Here is an 18,303-nt window from a genome sequence, read left to right on the forward strand (position 1 = left end):
CACTGTCAGCACCACTACAGCCTGGCAGCTGCTAACCCAGGGGCCACTAAGCCAGGTTACAGTCAGGTGGGCTTTAGAATATCTTAGAGTGTGCTCATAAATGAGCCTTTGACTAATAAGGTAATCAGCTCATCCCTTTTCTGCATAAAATATCAAAAGAAGAATAAGCCAATATTCCTAAGTAAGATAGAGATCTTCAAAAGCTTTCAAAAAAATAAATGAATAGTCTGTGTTTTGAAAGACTATTTATTTTAGGAGAAAATAAACCAATTCTAGACTGGGCATAGTGGCTCACACCTGTAATGCCAGCACTTTGGGAGGCCGAGGTGGGCGGATCACAGGTCAGGAGTTGGAGACCGGGCTGGCCAATATGGTGAAACCCCATCTTTACTAAAAATACAAAAATTAGCCGAGCGTGGTGGTGGGTGCTTGTAGTCCCAGTTACTCAGGAGGCTGAGGCAGGAGAATCATTTGAACCCAGGAGGCAGAGATTACAGTGAGCTGAGATTGTGCCATTGAACTCCAGCCTGGGCAACAGAGTGAGACTCCGTCTCAATAAAAACAAAAATAAAAAATAAACCAATTCTAGTTAGCATCTACTTTATATTCCCAATAAGATTCAGAAAAGTTTAGATTCTATGAAAGAAGGGATAAGATACAAGACAGTCGGCTTAGAGGAAGGGGTGCTCGTTAAAAGGTGTTAGGATGGCAACCATATTTCTTTCTTTCTTTTTTTTTTTTTGAGATAGAGTCTCACTCTGTCACCAGGCTGGAGTGCAGTGGCAAGATCTTGGCTCACTGTGAGCTCCAGCTCCCAGGTTCAAGTGATTCTCCTGCCTCAGCCTCCCATGTAGCTTGGATTACAGGTGTGCACCACCACACCTGGCTAATTTTTGTATTTTTAATAGAGACGGGGTTTCACCATGTTGGCCCACATGGTGTCTATCTCCTGATGTTGTGATCTGCCTGCCTCGGCCTCCCAAAGTGCTGGGATTACAGGTGTGAGCCAATGGCAACCACATTTCTTAAGACGAGGACTGTGTTTTCTTCTCCCACGGCGGAGGAGAGTTTAAGTGAACGTGTGTGGTCTCTCTGTACCTGTTCCCTCATTCCTGCAGCTAGTGGGGGAAGTGTTCTAATGGGTCAGAGTCTGGGATTTTTGCAGGACCACATTTAGGTATTGTTACTGTAAGGCAAGAACAGGAAAGAGGCTGGGCATGATGGCTCACACCTGTAATCCCAGAACTTTAGGAAGCCGAGACAGGAGGCTCACTTGAGCCCAGGGGTTCAAGACCCCCCTGGGCAACATAGTAAGACTACCGTCTCATTTTTATTAAAAAAAAAAAAAAATAGGAAAGAGGCCCCTTTTAGTCTCTTGGACCTGCCTTCACACAAAGCCCTTTTGGTTTTTGCTATTTCTTTGTTGTGGCCAAGAGGATGTAGTCATAGGTTTGCTTGGCTAAACAGCCCTGCCAACAGGTAGGTTCTCAAGATTGTAGGCTAAGGAAAAATTTTACTACGACAGACTGCATCCTCAAACAGCTTTTCTCCTCCAAGTAACTGGATATTTCTTTCTTTGATGTCATGACTTAAGTCATTACAGAATTATATATATATATATTTATATTTATATATTTATATATAATATATATATTTTATATTTATATTTTTATATTTTTATATATATAGTGTGTGTGTTCACCATTACAAGAAATTATTTGTTCTTTATAAAAATTAACTACCTCATTCTCATTGCTCTCAATTGACATGTTCCATTTCAATATCTTCCTTCTAGAATAATTTTTAAGCTGTAATTCACTATAGGGGAAAAATTACATAAAACATTTTCAAGCTACCATATGGTTTCCAGAGAACATACTAAGGGAGAAAATGTGTAAATAATACATGGTTTTTGACTTGCTGAGTAAAGTGTGCTACAGAAATGTTTGTATCATGAATAACTTTGATGGGGGGATCTTTTTTCACAGAGTTTAGGAGTTGACACTCTCCCTCCTCCTGACCCTAATCCACCCAGAGCTGAATTTAACTACAGTGTGGGGTTTAAAGATTTAAATGGTAAGCATAACAATTTCTTTTCTTAAGTAATTCAAAATCATAATGATGATTCAAATCAGTATGAAACTATAATTTGAAAACTAAATTAAAGGAACCTAAACACCATGATAAATATCATTGTTAAAATCATGGATTTCAGACTGGGTTTTACTATGTCTGGATTGAATTGAGAGAGTCAAGAAGATATTTTTGCCAATAATGAAAGGGAACACCATTCTGCATTTGTGAAAAGTCTCAAAATGATCTTGTGTTTTGAAGTAAGGGGAGTTTCTTCTTATTACTAAGCCCATAGAGTAACAAGGAGTAGTATATAAAAATATTAATAAGGCAATGTCCCTTCAGTGATAGAAATCAACTATTTCATAATGATTAATAAATATGAATCAATACTTCATATTTTATTTAAAATGTTTTTTAATTTATATATAATATATACTTATATGTAATTTAGTCTACTTGACATTTTTTCATTTTTCCTGAACTTGTCACTTTATTTTATTACCAAAAATCTCTCAGCCATGCATGGTGGCTCACACCTGTGATCCCAGCACTTTAGGACGCCAAGGCAAAAGGATTGCTTGAGCTCAGGAGTTTGAAACCAGCCTGGACAACACGGCAAGACTACATCTCTACAAAAAATTAAAAAAAAAAAATTAGCCAAGTGTGGTGGCATGTGCCTGTGGTCTCAGCTACTTGGGAGGCTGAGGCAGAAAGATCAAGGCTGCAGTGAGCTATGTTTCTGCCACTGCACTCCACCCTGGGCAACAGAGTGAGATTCTATCTCAAGAAAATAAAAAACAAAACAAAACAAAAACTCTCTGTTTATTTAAGTGGAGACATCTTTAGGCCACATGCTATTCATATTATAATAAGTCTTGAGGCCAGGTGTGGTGACTCACGCCTGTAATTCCAACACTTTGGGAGGCCAAGGTGGGTGGATCACAAGGTCAGGAGATTGAGACCATCCTGGCTAACACGGTGAAACCCGGTCTCTACTAAAAATACAAGAAATTAGCCAGGCATGGTGGCGGTGCCTGTAGTCCCAGCTGCTCGGGAGGTTGAGGCAGGAGAATGGTGTGAACCCGGGCGGCAGAGCTTGCAGTGAGCTGAGATCGCGCCACTGCACTCCAACCTGGGCGGCAGAGCGAGACTCCGTCTCAAAAAAAAATAAATAAATAAAAATAAAAATAATAAGTCTTGAAGTAATCACTTTCAAATTAGTGAGAACTCCCTGCAACTCTGGAAAAAGATTCCCCAAAGCCTTGCAGTGCCTACCAAAAATGTGAAAAGCAAAATAGGAGAGAAGTTCAATTACAGAAATCCAGAATTCCAAGTTTTATTTCTGTCCGTCTCTGGAATTTTTTTTTTTTTCAGACAGAGTCTGTCTCTGTCACCCAGGCTGGAGTGCGGTGGCAGGATCTCCGTTCACCGCAACCTCTGCCCCCTGGGTTCAAGTGATTCTCCTGCCTCAGCCTTCTGAGTAGCTGGGACTACAGGCATGCGCCACCATGACCGGCAAATTTTTGTATTTTTAGTAGAGATGGGGTTTCGCCATGTTGGCTAGGCTGGTCTCGAACTCCAGACCTCAGGTGATCCAACTGTTTCAGCCTCCCAAAGTGCTGGAATTACAGGTGTGAACCATGGCGCCTGACCAGGATTTCTTTGTTTCTGTCATTTCCAGTAGTTTTGTAGTAAACCATTAGGTGCCAGTGACTGTTTCTTGATAAATTATAATATACCTCTTCTGATTTTCTCTTTTTCCTACACTCTTTTTTATTTGCCACATAAATTTATTATTCCCACCAGTCATTTCCATCACGATGGTAACATTCATGAAGTTTTTACAAAAGCAGGCCAGGTGTGGTGGCTCTTGCCTATAATCCCAGCACTTTGGGAGGCCGACGCTGGTGGATCACTTGAGGTCAGGATTTCAAGACCAGCCTGGCCAACATGATGAAACCCCATCTCTACTAAAAATACAAAAATTAGCCAGGCAAGGTGGCGGGCACCTGTAATCTCAGCTACTCGGGAGGCTGAGGGACGAAAATCGCTGGAAACCAGAAGGTGGAGGGTGCAGTGAGCCAAGATCGTGCCACTGCACTTCAGCCTGGATGACAGAGCAAGACTCTGTTAAATAAATAAATAAATAAATAAATAAATAAATGCTATACACTTTTGTAAAATTATGATTGCAATAGATAACATATACTTGCACATATGAACAAAGCAAATTTAGCCTCACCAATTCATAACAGCCACATGCTTTATAATCAGTTCAATTAAAATTAAAATTTAATCAATATTTCAATTTAATTGTAGTTATCTCAACTAATGCTTTCTAAGCACTAACTCAGGGCCTGGTATCACAGTACTGACAATGATAGGAGCAATGATACCCAGTAAGATATAAACATAGTGATGTTACACTACAGTAATAAGACACTTTTCTCATTAAGGAAACAAGATGTACACATGTGGCCTAATTTGGATACAGGACAAGACAATTAAAAACTACTGCTTTGTATGGAAAATTAAATTTTTATGGAATTAGATTAAGAATAGATTTGTTTTGTCTTCACTTTAAAACACTGCTAAAACAAGTTCAAAATATTTTGCCCAGGCTGGGTGCGAGCCTGTAATCATGCTTGTAATTCTATCACTTTGGGAGGCCAAGGCAGGAGGATCATTTAATCCCAGGAGTTTGAGACAAGTCTGGGCAACATAATGAGACCACTGTCTCTATAAAAAATTAGCCAGGCATGCTCGTATGTGCCTGTAGTCCCAGCTACTCGGGAGGCTGAGGTGGGAGGATTGCTTGAACCCATGAGGTCGAGGCTACAGTGAGCTATGATCCTACCACTGCACTCCAGCCTTGGCAACAGAGGTTGCAATGAGCCAAGATCATGCTGCTGCACTCCAGCCTGGGTGACAAAGCGAGACTCTGTCTCAAAAAAAAAAAAAAAAAGAAAAGAAATTATATATAAAAAAGGCTTATAGTAAAATAAACTGTTTTTACACATTTAGGAAAACCAAACTTTAGTCCAAGTACTGTAAACTAGCACTATTAGCATTACTGCAATATGCTGTGTGACATTTATGATGATGATGTCTGACAAACAAAGCTTATTTGTTACTGAGTGGGCTTTATTCCAGCTGCTCCCATTTCCTCAGTCTGGTTCATCATATCTATAGCAGCTAGAATTCTCCTCATGGATCACTTCCTTCCTGTCCATCCTTTGTTCATTATATTCACCATATAATGTATGCCTGATCATCAAAGTACTCCACCAAGACTATTCACCAATACCACCCCAACTACACCACATGATCTAACCAACGTTCAGGATCACACATCTGTTCTACCATAGTAATCTCACACCTGGAAGAAATCCTAAGGAGGTCTCTCCTCCCTCTCTCTCACTCTGAAAATTTATGTCTTTCCTTTCTTTTAAAAGTTAACTCCCAGTTTACTGTCTTCATTAAGTTTCTACCATTTAATCCCATAATTTTTTAACTCCTTGCCACCTATGGTGTTTTAATTTCTGCTATTTATCATTAATGGCTCTTGGCTGGGCACAGTGGCTCATGCCTCTAATCTCAGCACTTTGGGAGGCTGAGGTGGGAAGATTCCTTGAGTCCAGGAGTTTGAGACCAGTCTAGACAACATGACAAAACCCTGTCTCTACACAAAATGCAAAAATTAGCTGGACGTGGTGGCATGCACCTGTAGTCTCATCTGCTTGGGAGGCTGAGTTGGGAGGATTGCTTGAGCCTGGAAGGCAGAGATTGCAGTGAGCCAAGATCACACTATGGCACTCCAGCCTGGGCAATAGAGTAAGACTCTGTCTCAAAAAAAAAAAAAAAAAAGAAAGAAAGAAAGAAAAAAGAAAAGAAAATATTGCTCTATCTCTGAATATGAAGTTTTCTACAGTTAGCTGGTGAGCCTATAGAAGCTCCATCTTCACCCCAAAGTCACAGGCACATTAAACCCCTGTTGGTTGAAATCCAATTTCTTCTAAATAGCAGCAGTACTCTCTTTGCCCTCCAAATGCTTAGGGAAAACTCCCCTTCCATCCATTTCCAATGCTCCCCCCCTGCTACTTTTCTAAAACTCTAAGATGTTACATTATAGGATTTCCTACTTAGGCATCTATTCGTGTGCTTGGATTTGACTTTATAGCTGGTATGTCAGGTGCCCCAGTGTAGAGAACACATTTCTCCCAATTTTTTTTCTTGGTGTTAGAAACTCACTCAGATTAACCATGCAACAAATGCAGCAACAGTTCTTTTAGGAATTCCTATGCTTGTGCTATTGAATTAAAATATTCTCAATCTTCTCATTATATCATAACCAATCAAAATAATGATTCCTTTCTACTCAAATATTACGCTTAAAAATTATCTTCTTTCAGTTTTTCCAGATGCAAATAGTTTTTTATACCATTAATGTGATTTTCCCTACTAGAGTCTTTAAATGCACTGGAAGACCAAGATTTAGATGCTCTCATGGCAGATCTGGTAGCAGACATAAGTGAGGCTGAGCAGAGGACAATCCAGGCACAGAAAGAGTCCTTGCAGAATCAACATCATTCAGCATCTCTACAAGCATCAAATTTCAGTGGTGCAGCCTCTCTTGGTTATGGAACAAATGTTGCTGCCACTGGTATCAGCCAATATGAGGATGACTTACCACCTCCACCAGCCGATCCTGTGTTAGACCTTCCACTGCCACCACCACCTCCTGAACCTCTCTCTCAGGTAAGTATATGGGACCAGAAATGGCAGGGCCATCAACCTCTGCTACCTATCACTGATGTTCTTTGAAGTGATCATTACATTCCTAAGTTTGTACATCCAAAGATCTGAGATACTAAAAAACAAAGATACAGAGCACACTCATTGCAAAGCTAGAACCCTCTGTAAGCAAGCCACATGGGTGTGTATCAAGAATGTATTAGGGCCATATTCAGGATTTACTGTAGTTTGCTTAAAAAATATTTGTATACAAAATCTCTTTGATAAAACTCAGTCTTTTGGGGAAATGTTTTATTAACATCATATTGAAATGTGGAACTGATTATATATTTCCATGTCCCTGTTCTTAGCTCAGTACATAGAGAATAGAAGGCATTCATTATACATTTTCTGAGTAGAGTGAAATTGAATTTTGTTGAACTTGGCAGCCCTGTTCAGTAGGACAGGTACATCCAAGTATCTCTTGTAATGTCATAGATGGGGAGGGTGTTACATAGCAGGCAGGTGATGGGTGCTTGATATTGATAAATTTCTGAATATTGAAAACAGACAACTGGAAAGTTTAAATGATCCTTATTTGGGATATTAACTCATAGTACATCTCTCACAAAAGTAAAAAGAACACTTTTAAGGATTTTCTTTTTAGAGTAAGCCAAATACTTTAGAGGAGAGTCCAGTTCAATTTCCGGTGGCTTCCACAGTGGTCACACTGTGTCATGATGTTTGGTACTCACAAATAAGACCCTAGAGACCCTGAAAGAGATCATACTATGCCTTTTGAATGAACAAATATTGAATATAAATCAAATATTAAATTATACTCTATCACACACAGTGCTCTATTGTGTACTTATTATAGAAAATTTATGTGAAAATGGAGATCAATATAGAACAGAGACTCTTAATGTAGGGTCCATGAAGATTTCGAGGGGACCATGCACCCCCTGAAAGTAAACAAAGTACAAAGTTGAATGGACTTGTGAAGCTTTATGGGCTTTCTTAAAGGGGCTTGTGGCTCAAAAAACAATTTGAGAACCACTGCTATAAAAAGATGCATGCCTATATTCAAGTAATTAGAATGTAACCAGAACAGCTCATCTCTTCGATACTTAACTTGCAAAAATCAAAGAGCTTTGGGCTCATAAAATACTTCACTCACTTTTCAGCCTGTTCATATGAGCTTGTCAGTGCTTTTGTTTTTTGGTGAATTGTAAGTTTAAATTTCAGTATCTCAGGCTGGGAGTGGTGGCTCATGCCTGTAATCCCAGTATTTTGGGAGGCTGACATGGACGGATCATGAAGTCAGGAGATGGAGACCATCCAGGCTAACATGGTGAAACCCCATCTCTACTAAAAATACAAAAAAATTAGCCGGGCGTGGTGGCGGGCGCCTGTAGTCCCAGCTACTCGGGAGGCTGAGGCAGGAGAATAGCGTGAACCCCGGGAGGCGGAGCTTGCAGTGAGCCGAGATCGCGCCACTGCACTCCAGCCTGGGCAACAGAGTGAGACTCCGTCTCAAAAAAAAAAAAAAAAAAAAATCAGTCTCTGTTAACATTTGGGGGCATTAAGAACCCCTTTAAGAATCTAATAAAAAATTAGAAATCCCAAAAAATACATCCTGATCCAAAAGTATGCATATAATTTCAGGGAGTGTTCAAATCCCTGGAGATGTGTCAATCTATAGATTCCTTAGGTCGGATCCCAGTTTGTGAGCCAAGCAGATTTTTGTGGTCTAAATATATGAACCACTGTTAAAGTCATCATTTCATCTGTTAAGTTACCATTCCCAAGCTATAAAGAGTGACTGCCTTCTGTATCTTTGAGTTGAAGAATTTTGTTATAGTCATTTAAATTCTGAAAATTGAATGTTTCAGGTGATGGATACCCCATTTATCCAGATGTAATTATTATACGTTGTATGCCTTTAAAAAGTAATTAATAAATTCTGAAAATCAAGCATGTGAAATTTGGTATCTTTTGTTAATATAAAGTAGCTGAGACACTAGCAATGACAGAAGTGATTACTCACTGGTATTACTTAATGGACTGTATTGAAGAATATCCTGCCCTTTTCCAGGAAGAGGAAGAAGCCCAAGCCAAGGCTGATAAAATTAAGCTGGCGCTGGAAAAACTGAAGGAGGCCAAGGTTAAGAAGGTGAATCATGAATCCCTTTTGCATGGGGGCAGTTAAATTAAGAAACTGTGATTATGCTTAATGATAAAAAACAAAATGAAGCCAGGCGCAGTGGCTTACACCTGTAATCCCAGCACTTTGGGAGGCCAAGGTAGGTGGATCACAAGGTCAGGAGATCGAGACCATCCTGGCTAACACGGAGAAACCCCGTCTCTACTAAAAATGCAAAAAATTAGCTGGGTATGGTGGCGGGTGCCTGTAGTCCCAGCTACTCGGGAGGCTGAGGAAGGAGAATTGTTTGAACCCAGGAGGCGGAGGTTGTAGGGAGCTGAGATCGCGCCACTGCACTCCAGCCTGGGAGACAGAGTGAGATTCCATCTCAAAAAAAAAAAAAAAAAAAAAGGAAAAGAAAGAAAAAAAGAAAAAAGAAAATGTTGAGTGATACTTTCCAAATAGTTGTAATTTTCAAAAACTTTTAAGAACAAAGATAAGAGTATACAATTGTTCTTTCTATAACATCAGTTAGCTCACTTGTGATTGATAAATAAGGGACTTGTGTTAGTATAAACGTAGAGGTTTCGTTGGCTTGTACAGGATTTTTTTTGCTGGCTTATACATGAATTTTCCTGGGAGCTGGAATGGTGGGAGCAGAATTATACCTTCAACAAGAAAGGAAAGGGCCCTTGGCTTGGCTGCTGTACAAGCAGGGGGCCTTTCAGCTCTGTCTTAAGAAATTTTAAAACAAGTTTGCACATCCAGGGCTCCCTTCCTTTGAGCCGCCCTCTCCAGGACTTTGCAAAATTCTTGGTTGATAGCAGGTGGTGCCACCTTTGGGGACTGCCTAACTGGGTCAGAGCTCAGCTTCTGTCGGCCTGGCCTCTGCTTTTCCTCAATTGCTCTTGTCCACTTTTCCTGTGCCCTGGGGCAGCCGTCAGCCCTGCTGCTGACCTAGATGTCCAAGTTATCTCCCAGGGTACCAAATGCTGTTTTTGCTGGTGCTCCGGTTTGAAAATAGTTTTTGAGTAATCTGCCCTTAACCCTACTTTCCTGATAAGCCTGTAACTTGATCATGCGATTTTTCACAGAGTATAGGTTTTTGAAGAACACATGTATTGTATTATAACAACAGATACAGCTGTATTTAACCTCACTAGAAGAATATATCTAATGATAATAAAGTGTTAATAATAGTTAGGCTGGGTGCTGTGGCTCACTCCTGTAATCCCAACACTTTGGGAGGCCGAGGCAGGTGGATCACCTGAGGTCAGGAGTTCGAGACCAGCCTAGCCAACACGGTGAAACCCTGTGTCTACTAAAAGTATAAAAATTAGCTGGATGCAGTGGTATGCACCTGTAATCCCAGCTACTCGGGAGGCTGAGGCAGGATAATCATTTGAGCCCAGAAGGCGGAGGTTGCCGTGAACCAAGATTGCACCACTGCATTCCAGCCTGGACTCCAGAGCGAGACTCCATCTCAAAAAAACAAAAAATTAAAAAAAAAATAGTTAATTTGGTAAAGTAAGGGAAAGATGAAACAGTCTTCATTGTGTTTTGTTTTGAGACAGGGTCTTGCTCTATCACCCAGGCTGATCATGGCTCACTGCAGCCTTAAACTCCTGGGATCAAGCAATCCTCCTCCCTCAGCCTCCTGAGTAGCTGGAACCACAGGCATATACCACCATGCCCGGCTAATTTATTTTTATTTTTTGTAGAGTTGAGGCCTCCCTATGTTGCCTAGGCTAGTCTCAGACTCCTAGGCCTCACAAAGTGAGCCTCACAAAGTGCTGGAATTACAGGTGTGAGCCACCATGCCTGGCTCTTCATCTGATTTCAACTCCTGAAGCAAATAACATCTCTGAGACTCACTGAGAATTTTCTGCTGAGAGTTGTGTGAATTGTCCTTTTCACATAAGGCTTTACGCTTTCTATTCTCATGGCACCTGTCACAGTTCTCTGAATGAAGGTGTTCAATACCTGCCGATGGATGGATATTCAGGAAGTAGTCTTTGGCTACCCCTGGACCCAGACTTTCAAGGTTCATCTAGGGGAGTCTTCCCAGATTAGCTTGGTTCCACTCATTCCAAATGTGCCCAAATTTCCTTACCATTCTTCTCCCCTGTTTTCTGCAAGTGATTAATTCCACAGTCAATCATTGGAACTCCACATCCTCATCTGCCTCGCCCTTTTCTCAAACCTTGGTGAAATCCAACTGTCCTCTTGCTCAGTCCTGGGTGCTCAGTGAGCTACCCTGGTTCAATCACTCTCTCACCTACAAAACCATTTTTTTTTAAGAGACAAGGGTCTCACTGTGTTGCCCAGGTTGGTCTCAAACTCCTAGCATCAAGCGATCCTCCCACCTGGGCCTCCCAAAGTGCTGGGATTACAAGCATGAGCCACCACACCTGGCCTCAGCTAATGATTTTGTTGCCCATTTTGCAGGGAAAACAGACGCAGTCAAAATAAAAGTTGCGCAAGCTCCCACCAAGACATCTACCTATCTACCTGCGTGCATCTCTACCCATATATACCATATTCTTTCCTTAACAATGGATAAATCATTATGTTTCTGCCGAGAGCCAGTCTCTTCTCTTGGGCTGCAGTGTCTCTTTCTGTCCTCCTCTGCTCAAAAGTCTCCGATGTCTGACCATCTCACACATGAAGCCAGAATGCATCCTCCCAGTGGCCTCCAGTCCCTGCATGACATGGCGACCAGTCACCTCCCTGGCCTCATCTCCCAGCATTCACTCCTTCATTCACCCCATTCTAGCTGCCTGGTCTCCTGGCTGCCCCTTAAGCACTCCAGGCCTGCCCTTGCCTTGGCACCTTGGCACTTTGCAGGTCCTCTGCCTCTTCCCTGGATTCTGAGTAGGTTCGCTGTGCATCTCTTTTAAGTCTTTGGTCACCTTCCTAGCGAGGCCTTTCCTATCTAACACCACATGCACACATCCCTAGTACTCCCAATCCTTCCCCCACTTTAGTGTTCCCCTCAGTGCTTAACACTACCCTGTGTGTGTGTGTGTGTGTGTGTGTGTGTGTGTTTGTGTGGCAAGGTCTTGCTCTGTCACCCAGGCTGGAGTGCAGTGGTGCAATCACAGCTCACTGAAGCCTCAAATTCTTGGCCTCAAGTGATCCTCCCACCCAGCCTCCCAAGTAGCTGAGACTACAGGTATGCACCACCATGGCCCACTATTTTTTAAAATTATTTGTAGAGAAAGGATCTGGCTATATTGCCCAGGCTTGTTTCAAACTCCTGGCCTCAAGCAATCCTCCCAGTTCAGCCTGTCAAAGTGCTGGGATTACAGGCATGTAATAATAGTTAAAATAGTTAATTTGGTAAATTAAGGGAAAGATGAAACAGGCGTGTAATTCCAGCACTTTGGGAGGCTTCGGTGGGAGGATTGCTTGGCCTGGCCTACTTTACTTATTTGTCTTATGTATTGCCCGTATCCCCTCCCCACCACCCCACAGGATCTCCCCTAGGGATCTTTGTCTCTTTTCCCACCAATGCATCCCCATTTCTTAGAATAGGTGCCAGGATCACACAGAGGTGAACAAGTCAAGTGCGGTCCCTGCTTGTGGAGAGTTAGGGTCTAGTTAGACTCTAGCTCTGAAGAAAATAAACCAGGAAGAAGCGATAGAGAGTACTCAGGCAACCCTACCAGATGGATTTGGTGCTGAGGAGGCCTCTCTGAGCAGGCAGCCCTGGAGGGAAGGCCTCTGGCCAGAAGCTGTTGGATGCATGTGGGTGTGGTGCTAGGGGGCATTCCGGGCAGAGGGAGCAGAGAGTAAAATATGCTCCAGCAAGAATGAGCTCGGGGAGGTGGGGAAAAAAGGAAGGAACTGAGGACACAGAGGCAGCTGGGAGACACAGGGTCTCATAGGCCCAAGGAGAAGTTTGGGTTGTATTATAAGTGCAATGGGAAACCATTTGAGGGTTTTAAACAGGGGAGTGTAAGACGAATACACGGCTTTTAAAGGTCATAAAGGGCCAGGCACAGAGGCTCACACCTCTAATCTCAGCAGTTTGGGAGGCCGAGGCAGGAGGATTGCTTGAGGTCAGGAGTTAAGACCAGCCTGGGCAACATAGCAAGACCCCATCTCCACAAAAGTAGAAATTGTTTTTAATTAGCTGGGCGTGGCAGTTCACACAGGTAGTCCCAGCTACAGGAGGCTGAGGCGGGAGGATCCCTTGAGCCCAGGAGTTCAAGGTTGCAGTGAGCTGTGATCATACCACTGCACTCCAGCCTGGGCGGCAGAGCAAGATCTTGTCTCTAAAATAAATAAATATGGGTCATACCGGCTACTTTGTAGAAAATGGATTGTAGGGGCAAGGTATGAGAGCAGGATTGTAGCACACGATCTCACACATGGATAAACGTGTAGAATTGATCACACATGGTTGGCAGCTAAGGATTAGCTGTGCTGAGTCATTGACTTTACCTCCCAAGATAAAAAGACAAAAGAAAAAGGTAAAAGTAAACTTCCTAATTAGACTATTTCAAACCCCTGGATTATGTATAAAATATATTATTTATGTATTTTCAGAAGGGGAAATGAAAAGTAAGTTGTTTCTTAGATTAAAAGATAGAACAACCAGCAGATTCCATTCATTCGCTTCAGCTGGAGACTAAGAGAACAGGAGGAGAGGGCAGGTATTTCCTGCCATATATCAGAAAGTGAGAAAGTGTTGCCATGATTTAGTTTAGATGAATTATAATGGCACACACAAAGCACAAGCTGCCTTGATTCAACAAAGAAGATGGAAAACAGAAGCCCCTCTGATCAGTGAGGAAGGAAAGAAAATTACGAAGACAAGTTACGTATTTGCTCTGATTTCAGACACTCTGAATATATTTGTTCTGTGGTGCAGAATATTAAGAAAATAACAGACACACTCATGCGTTAAAAGAATAACTGCAATGTACTCATGCATAATCTACAACATGTTTTTAAAGGATGGAAATCAAATCTATCTGTCATACTTTGCCCTCAAGTATTCTGTGGGCTGTTGACATCATTTTGAATTACAAATGATGTATACAGCTTGTGCTACAAAGATTTTGGAACTAGAAACAGAATCAGACTCATGCATTACTTTTATTTTTTAAAAAAAATGCCCTGTGACACCAGAGAACAATTCCATTTGTAAATTTTATTATAGAAGCAAAAAAAAAACTGTAAATGATTTAGGTCTCAGATATTTTTGTATTTAGCATCTTGCAAAAAAAGAAGAAATTATAAAAGCTATAAAATCTTTAATGGATTATTTAAGTTTTTTCACCCTTGAATCACTTTGCCCCATAGTGTAAATATGAAAGTATTTAGCTTGCTAAATTGCATAACTCTGATTTAGCTTACTAAATCACATAACTGTGATTTAATGTTATGTGTTGGTATAGAGCTACTCTTCAGCTTGCAAACGTGAGGGAAGCTGTGAAGAATAGTAAATATAATTTCTTCTTGCTAAACATCACAAGGCTTCTCTTGGTTATGTGTGTGTGTGTGTGTGTGTGTGTGTTTTCTAAATTCCATAATTGTGGACATTCATAAGTACAGGTGGATTAACTCTAGTTTCCAATTTCTGCAAAAAAACACCTTTAATCATCGCCAAATTATGTGGTTTAGTATTTTTTCTCCATATGTATGTTTTTATAGAACATAAAAAAACAGCAACATATGTTTTATTTTCTTAAAAATTCCTAAGCAGGATTGAGATGTAGTCAAACATCATTAATCTTTCCATCAGGAACATTAAATTGTCTAAGCCTTAACATTGGTAGTGTGTCTTAGCACATGTAGCTACTTTACAGCAGTAATTCTCAGCAGAGAGCAGCAAGTACACCTTCCACAGAAAATAAATCCTAGTAAAGACTGCTATTTGAAGAATTTCTCTATTTCCATGCAACCCTCCATGACTCATTTCTAAGGTCAGATGAATGGATCTTTGACACCTACCATTTATAGTTGGGCCTACCATTTTATCATCAAAAGACAAATACAGGGAAAAAGCAACTATCAAACTACAGATGTCTGGGCTAGAGATTTTCAAGGGAAAAAAAAAAGTGTTCTTTAGGAAACCCTGGGATAAGGCTCTGATTTAAATGGTCCCTGGAGGAAGAAAGCATTTTGACTGCCCCATGTCTACATTTTGATCTTGGGGGTGTATGTGAATGTTGGAAATAGAAGGTATTACATGAGTGCTTCAACTTGTGGTTGCTGCCTGCAACTCACCCAAATGGTTACCACCACACACACCCTTCCATTGCTATCAGTAACTCTGCAGAACCATCTACAGGAACTACACTCTTCAACCTGTTAACTATAGAGTGTTAGGAAGGAATGAAGATACAGCCGTACAACCCTGGTCGTGCTCTATCTCATCTGATCTCAGAAGCTAAACAGGGTTAGGTCTGGTTAGTACTTGGATGGGAGGTAGGAATGGGACAAAACCTGGCTGCTCAGAACCTAATCCAAACTTGTGGAGAGAAAGAAATGCTACCAAATTTATGGTTTCTCTCTCCTTTTTCAGTCCATCTAATCACTTTTTTAATAACGATAAGTCTTATCAGTGAACAACCGGGACCAACCGTTAAGCTCATATGCTACAAATACACAGGTATCAAAGAAAATCCAAAGCCTAGCTGCATAACTTCAAGAGTTAATTCTGTTACATTACATGAAAATCACAGTCTCTCTAACGAGTAAGATCTTTTTTGTTGTTGTTGTTTTCTTTTCTTTTTTTTTTTTTTTTGAGACAGAGTCTCGCTCCATCCCCCATGCTGGAGTGCAGTGCTGCAATCTCGGCTCACTGCAACCTCTGCCTCCCAGTTTCAAGCAATTCTCCTGCCTCAGCCTCCTGAGCAGCTGGGATTATAGGCACATGCCACCACGCCAGGCTAACTTCTGTATTTTTAGTAGAGACGGGGTTTCATCATGTTGGTTAGGCTGGTCTTGAACTCCTGACCTCATGATCTGTCCACCTTGGCCTCCCAAAGTGCTGGGATAACAGGCGTGAGCCACCATGCCGGGCTGAATCAGATGTTTTAATAACTTTGACAAGTTGCCTAGAAAAAGTCAAGGATATTCTGTGTTTTTACTGAAGATAAGTAAATGCAGCTTCCTCCAAACCTACAGATTTGGAATGAGATTACTACCAATTTTATTGTGAATTTAATTCAATAGAATATTTTGAAAATGGAATAAAAAGTAAATTAGGGGCTGGATACAGTGGTTCATGCCTGTAATCCCAGCACTTTAGGTGGGTGAGGCAGGAGAATTTCTTGAGGCCAGGAGTTTGAATGAACAAAAATTAGCTGGGTGTGGTGGTGCACACCTGTGGTCCCAACCACTCAGGAGGCTGAGGTGGGAGGATCAATTGAGCCCAGGAGGTCGAGGCTACAGTAACCCAAGATGACACCACTGCACTCCAGCCTAGGCAACAGAGCAAGACCCTGTCACACACACACACACAAACGAAAATTAGATTCATCATGTGCCTGCAAAACAGCTTATTTCTCAGTCTACATTCATTTCACTTAATCCAACTCTGATCTCAAATGTGCCCTGCTGTAACTATCTGTCTCTCAGTGGGGCCCCCTCAGTGACACCATGTTGACATATGCTCTGTGGACCTTTAGAGAATTGTAGATTAACCAACTTGCTCTTATTTGGTGTCTTCAGACTCTTGGGTTGCATGAAATGGGACTCAACTCCAGCTAAGCAAAAGAGAACAGTTTATTATAAAGAAACAGGTGGCCGGGTGTGGTGGCTCACACCTGTAATCCCCGCACTTTGGGAGGCCAAGGTGGGTGGATCACTTGAAGTCAAGAGTTCAAGACCAGCCTGGCTAACATGGTGAAATGCCATCTCCACTGAAAAAAAAAAAAAAATTAGCTGGGCATAGTAGCAGGCACCTGTAATCCCAACTACTAGGAAGACTGAGACAAGAGAATCACTCAAACCCAGGAAGCAAAGGTTGCAGTGAGCTGAGATCACGCCACTGCACTCCAGCCTGGACAACAGAACAAGAATCCATCTCAAAATAATAATAATAGTAAAGATACAGGCATAGCTTTTAATCTAGAAAAGTTTCTGGGCTCCAGGATGGAATGAGAACAAGGGAAAGATTATTGGGAAAGAAAGAAGCTAACACTTTTTTTGTTCTGTTTGTTTTCTGTCTCCCCCACCAGACTGCCCTGTCTCTGAAGGCTAGACAAGAACTTTGTTTATTATCTGTTTTCTCTTTTTGTGAATTGGTTTCTCCACCTCTATAATACTAGCACCTAAAACAAGTGCTTGGCATGCAAGTGAGTTTAGATGGAACAAGTTCACGAAACACATTCTTACAGAAATTTGCAGAAACAATATCAACTTTGAAACCCTCATCTTAGTAGCCTTCTCCAGTTGCTGAAATTTACTGGCTGCCCCATGGTTCTATCCTCAGCTCGTCATCAAGGTGCACATGAATGATAACAGCACAAAGTCACTGATGGTGGATGAGCGGCAGCTGGCCCGAGATGTTCTGGACAACCTTTTCGAGAAAACTCATTGTGACTGCAATGTAGACTGGTGTCTTTATGAAATCTACCCGGAACTACAAATTGGTAAGTCCCATCCCCAGCAATGGGCTGTACTCCAAAAACCTTGTGGGTTTGCTGTATAACGGGCTTGGGTTTATTCTTTTTTTCTCTTTAATTTTATATAAAAAATAGACACGGGGTCTCACTATGCAGCCCAGGCTGATCTCAAAATCCTGTGCTCATGGGATCCTCCCACCTGGGCCTCCCAAAGTACTGGGATCAGAGGTGTGAGCCATTGCGCCTGGCCTGGTTCATCCTTGAGAAGACTTTGGTTCAAGGCTTTCACTTCCCTTATATGGGATTTAGTGCTTGACTCTTCTTTTCGTTGTAGTGAAGAACTTGGATTCTAGCAGGTGGTGGCCAGATCTTGGGGGATATAAGCATTATTACTGCTGCTTCTCTAGTGGTTCCATAAGGGAAAGAAAGTGGCTGGATGATACTTACTAAGATGCTGCATGCTTAATAAGCTGAGCAGGTGGCAGGAGAGCCTGGGTATCTGTTGGCTAATGCCCCTTTAGCGGTTGCTTCCTTAACCGACCATAACCCTGACATAGCCTCCCACAAGTGCTCATTTCCCCTTCCTCCCTCCCCACTTGCTTAGACTCTGATGCTTTGTCTAGTGAAAGAATTTCAGCCTCAGTGCAAAGAACAGTTGGTAGACATTGATGGAATTTTTCAAAAGTGGAAAAAAAGGTTAACTGAAGATATACTGTTACTTCTTATTCTTGGTGGTGGTGGTGGTGTTGAGACAGGGTCTTG

At 41.6% G+C, this 18,303-nt stretch overlaps 1 protein-coding gene across 2 annotated transcripts in view; it reads left to right on the plus strand.

Annotated features, from left to right (window-relative positions):
* APBB1IP (amyloid beta precursor protein binding family B member 1 interacting protein) overlaps positions 1 to 18,303 on the plus strand; it is a 129,995-nt gene that overhangs the window by 55,775 nt on the left and 55,917 nt on the right. For both annotated transcript variants that reach the window (XM_024254067.3, XM_063727257.1), the window contains exons 3-6: positions 1,989 to 2,076; positions 6,542 to 6,834; positions 8,909 to 8,986; positions 17,409 to 17,568. In XM_024254067.3, the coding sequence (XP_024109835.2) occupies positions 1,989 to 2,076; positions 6,542 to 6,834; positions 8,909 to 8,986; positions 17,409 to 17,568 (619 nt within the window). The remainder of the gene's footprint in view (positions 1 to 1,988; positions 2,077 to 6,541; positions 6,835 to 8,908; positions 8,987 to 17,408; positions 17,569 to 18,303) is intronic.

Source organism: Pongo abelii, chromosome 8 (assembly GCF_028885655.2).
Source record: "Pongo abelii isolate AG06213 chromosome 8, NHGRI_mPonAbe1-v2.0_pri, whole genome shotgun sequence".
NCBI classification, from domain to species: domain Eukaryota; kingdom Metazoa; phylum Chordata; class Mammalia; order Primates; family Hominidae; genus Pongo; species Pongo abelii.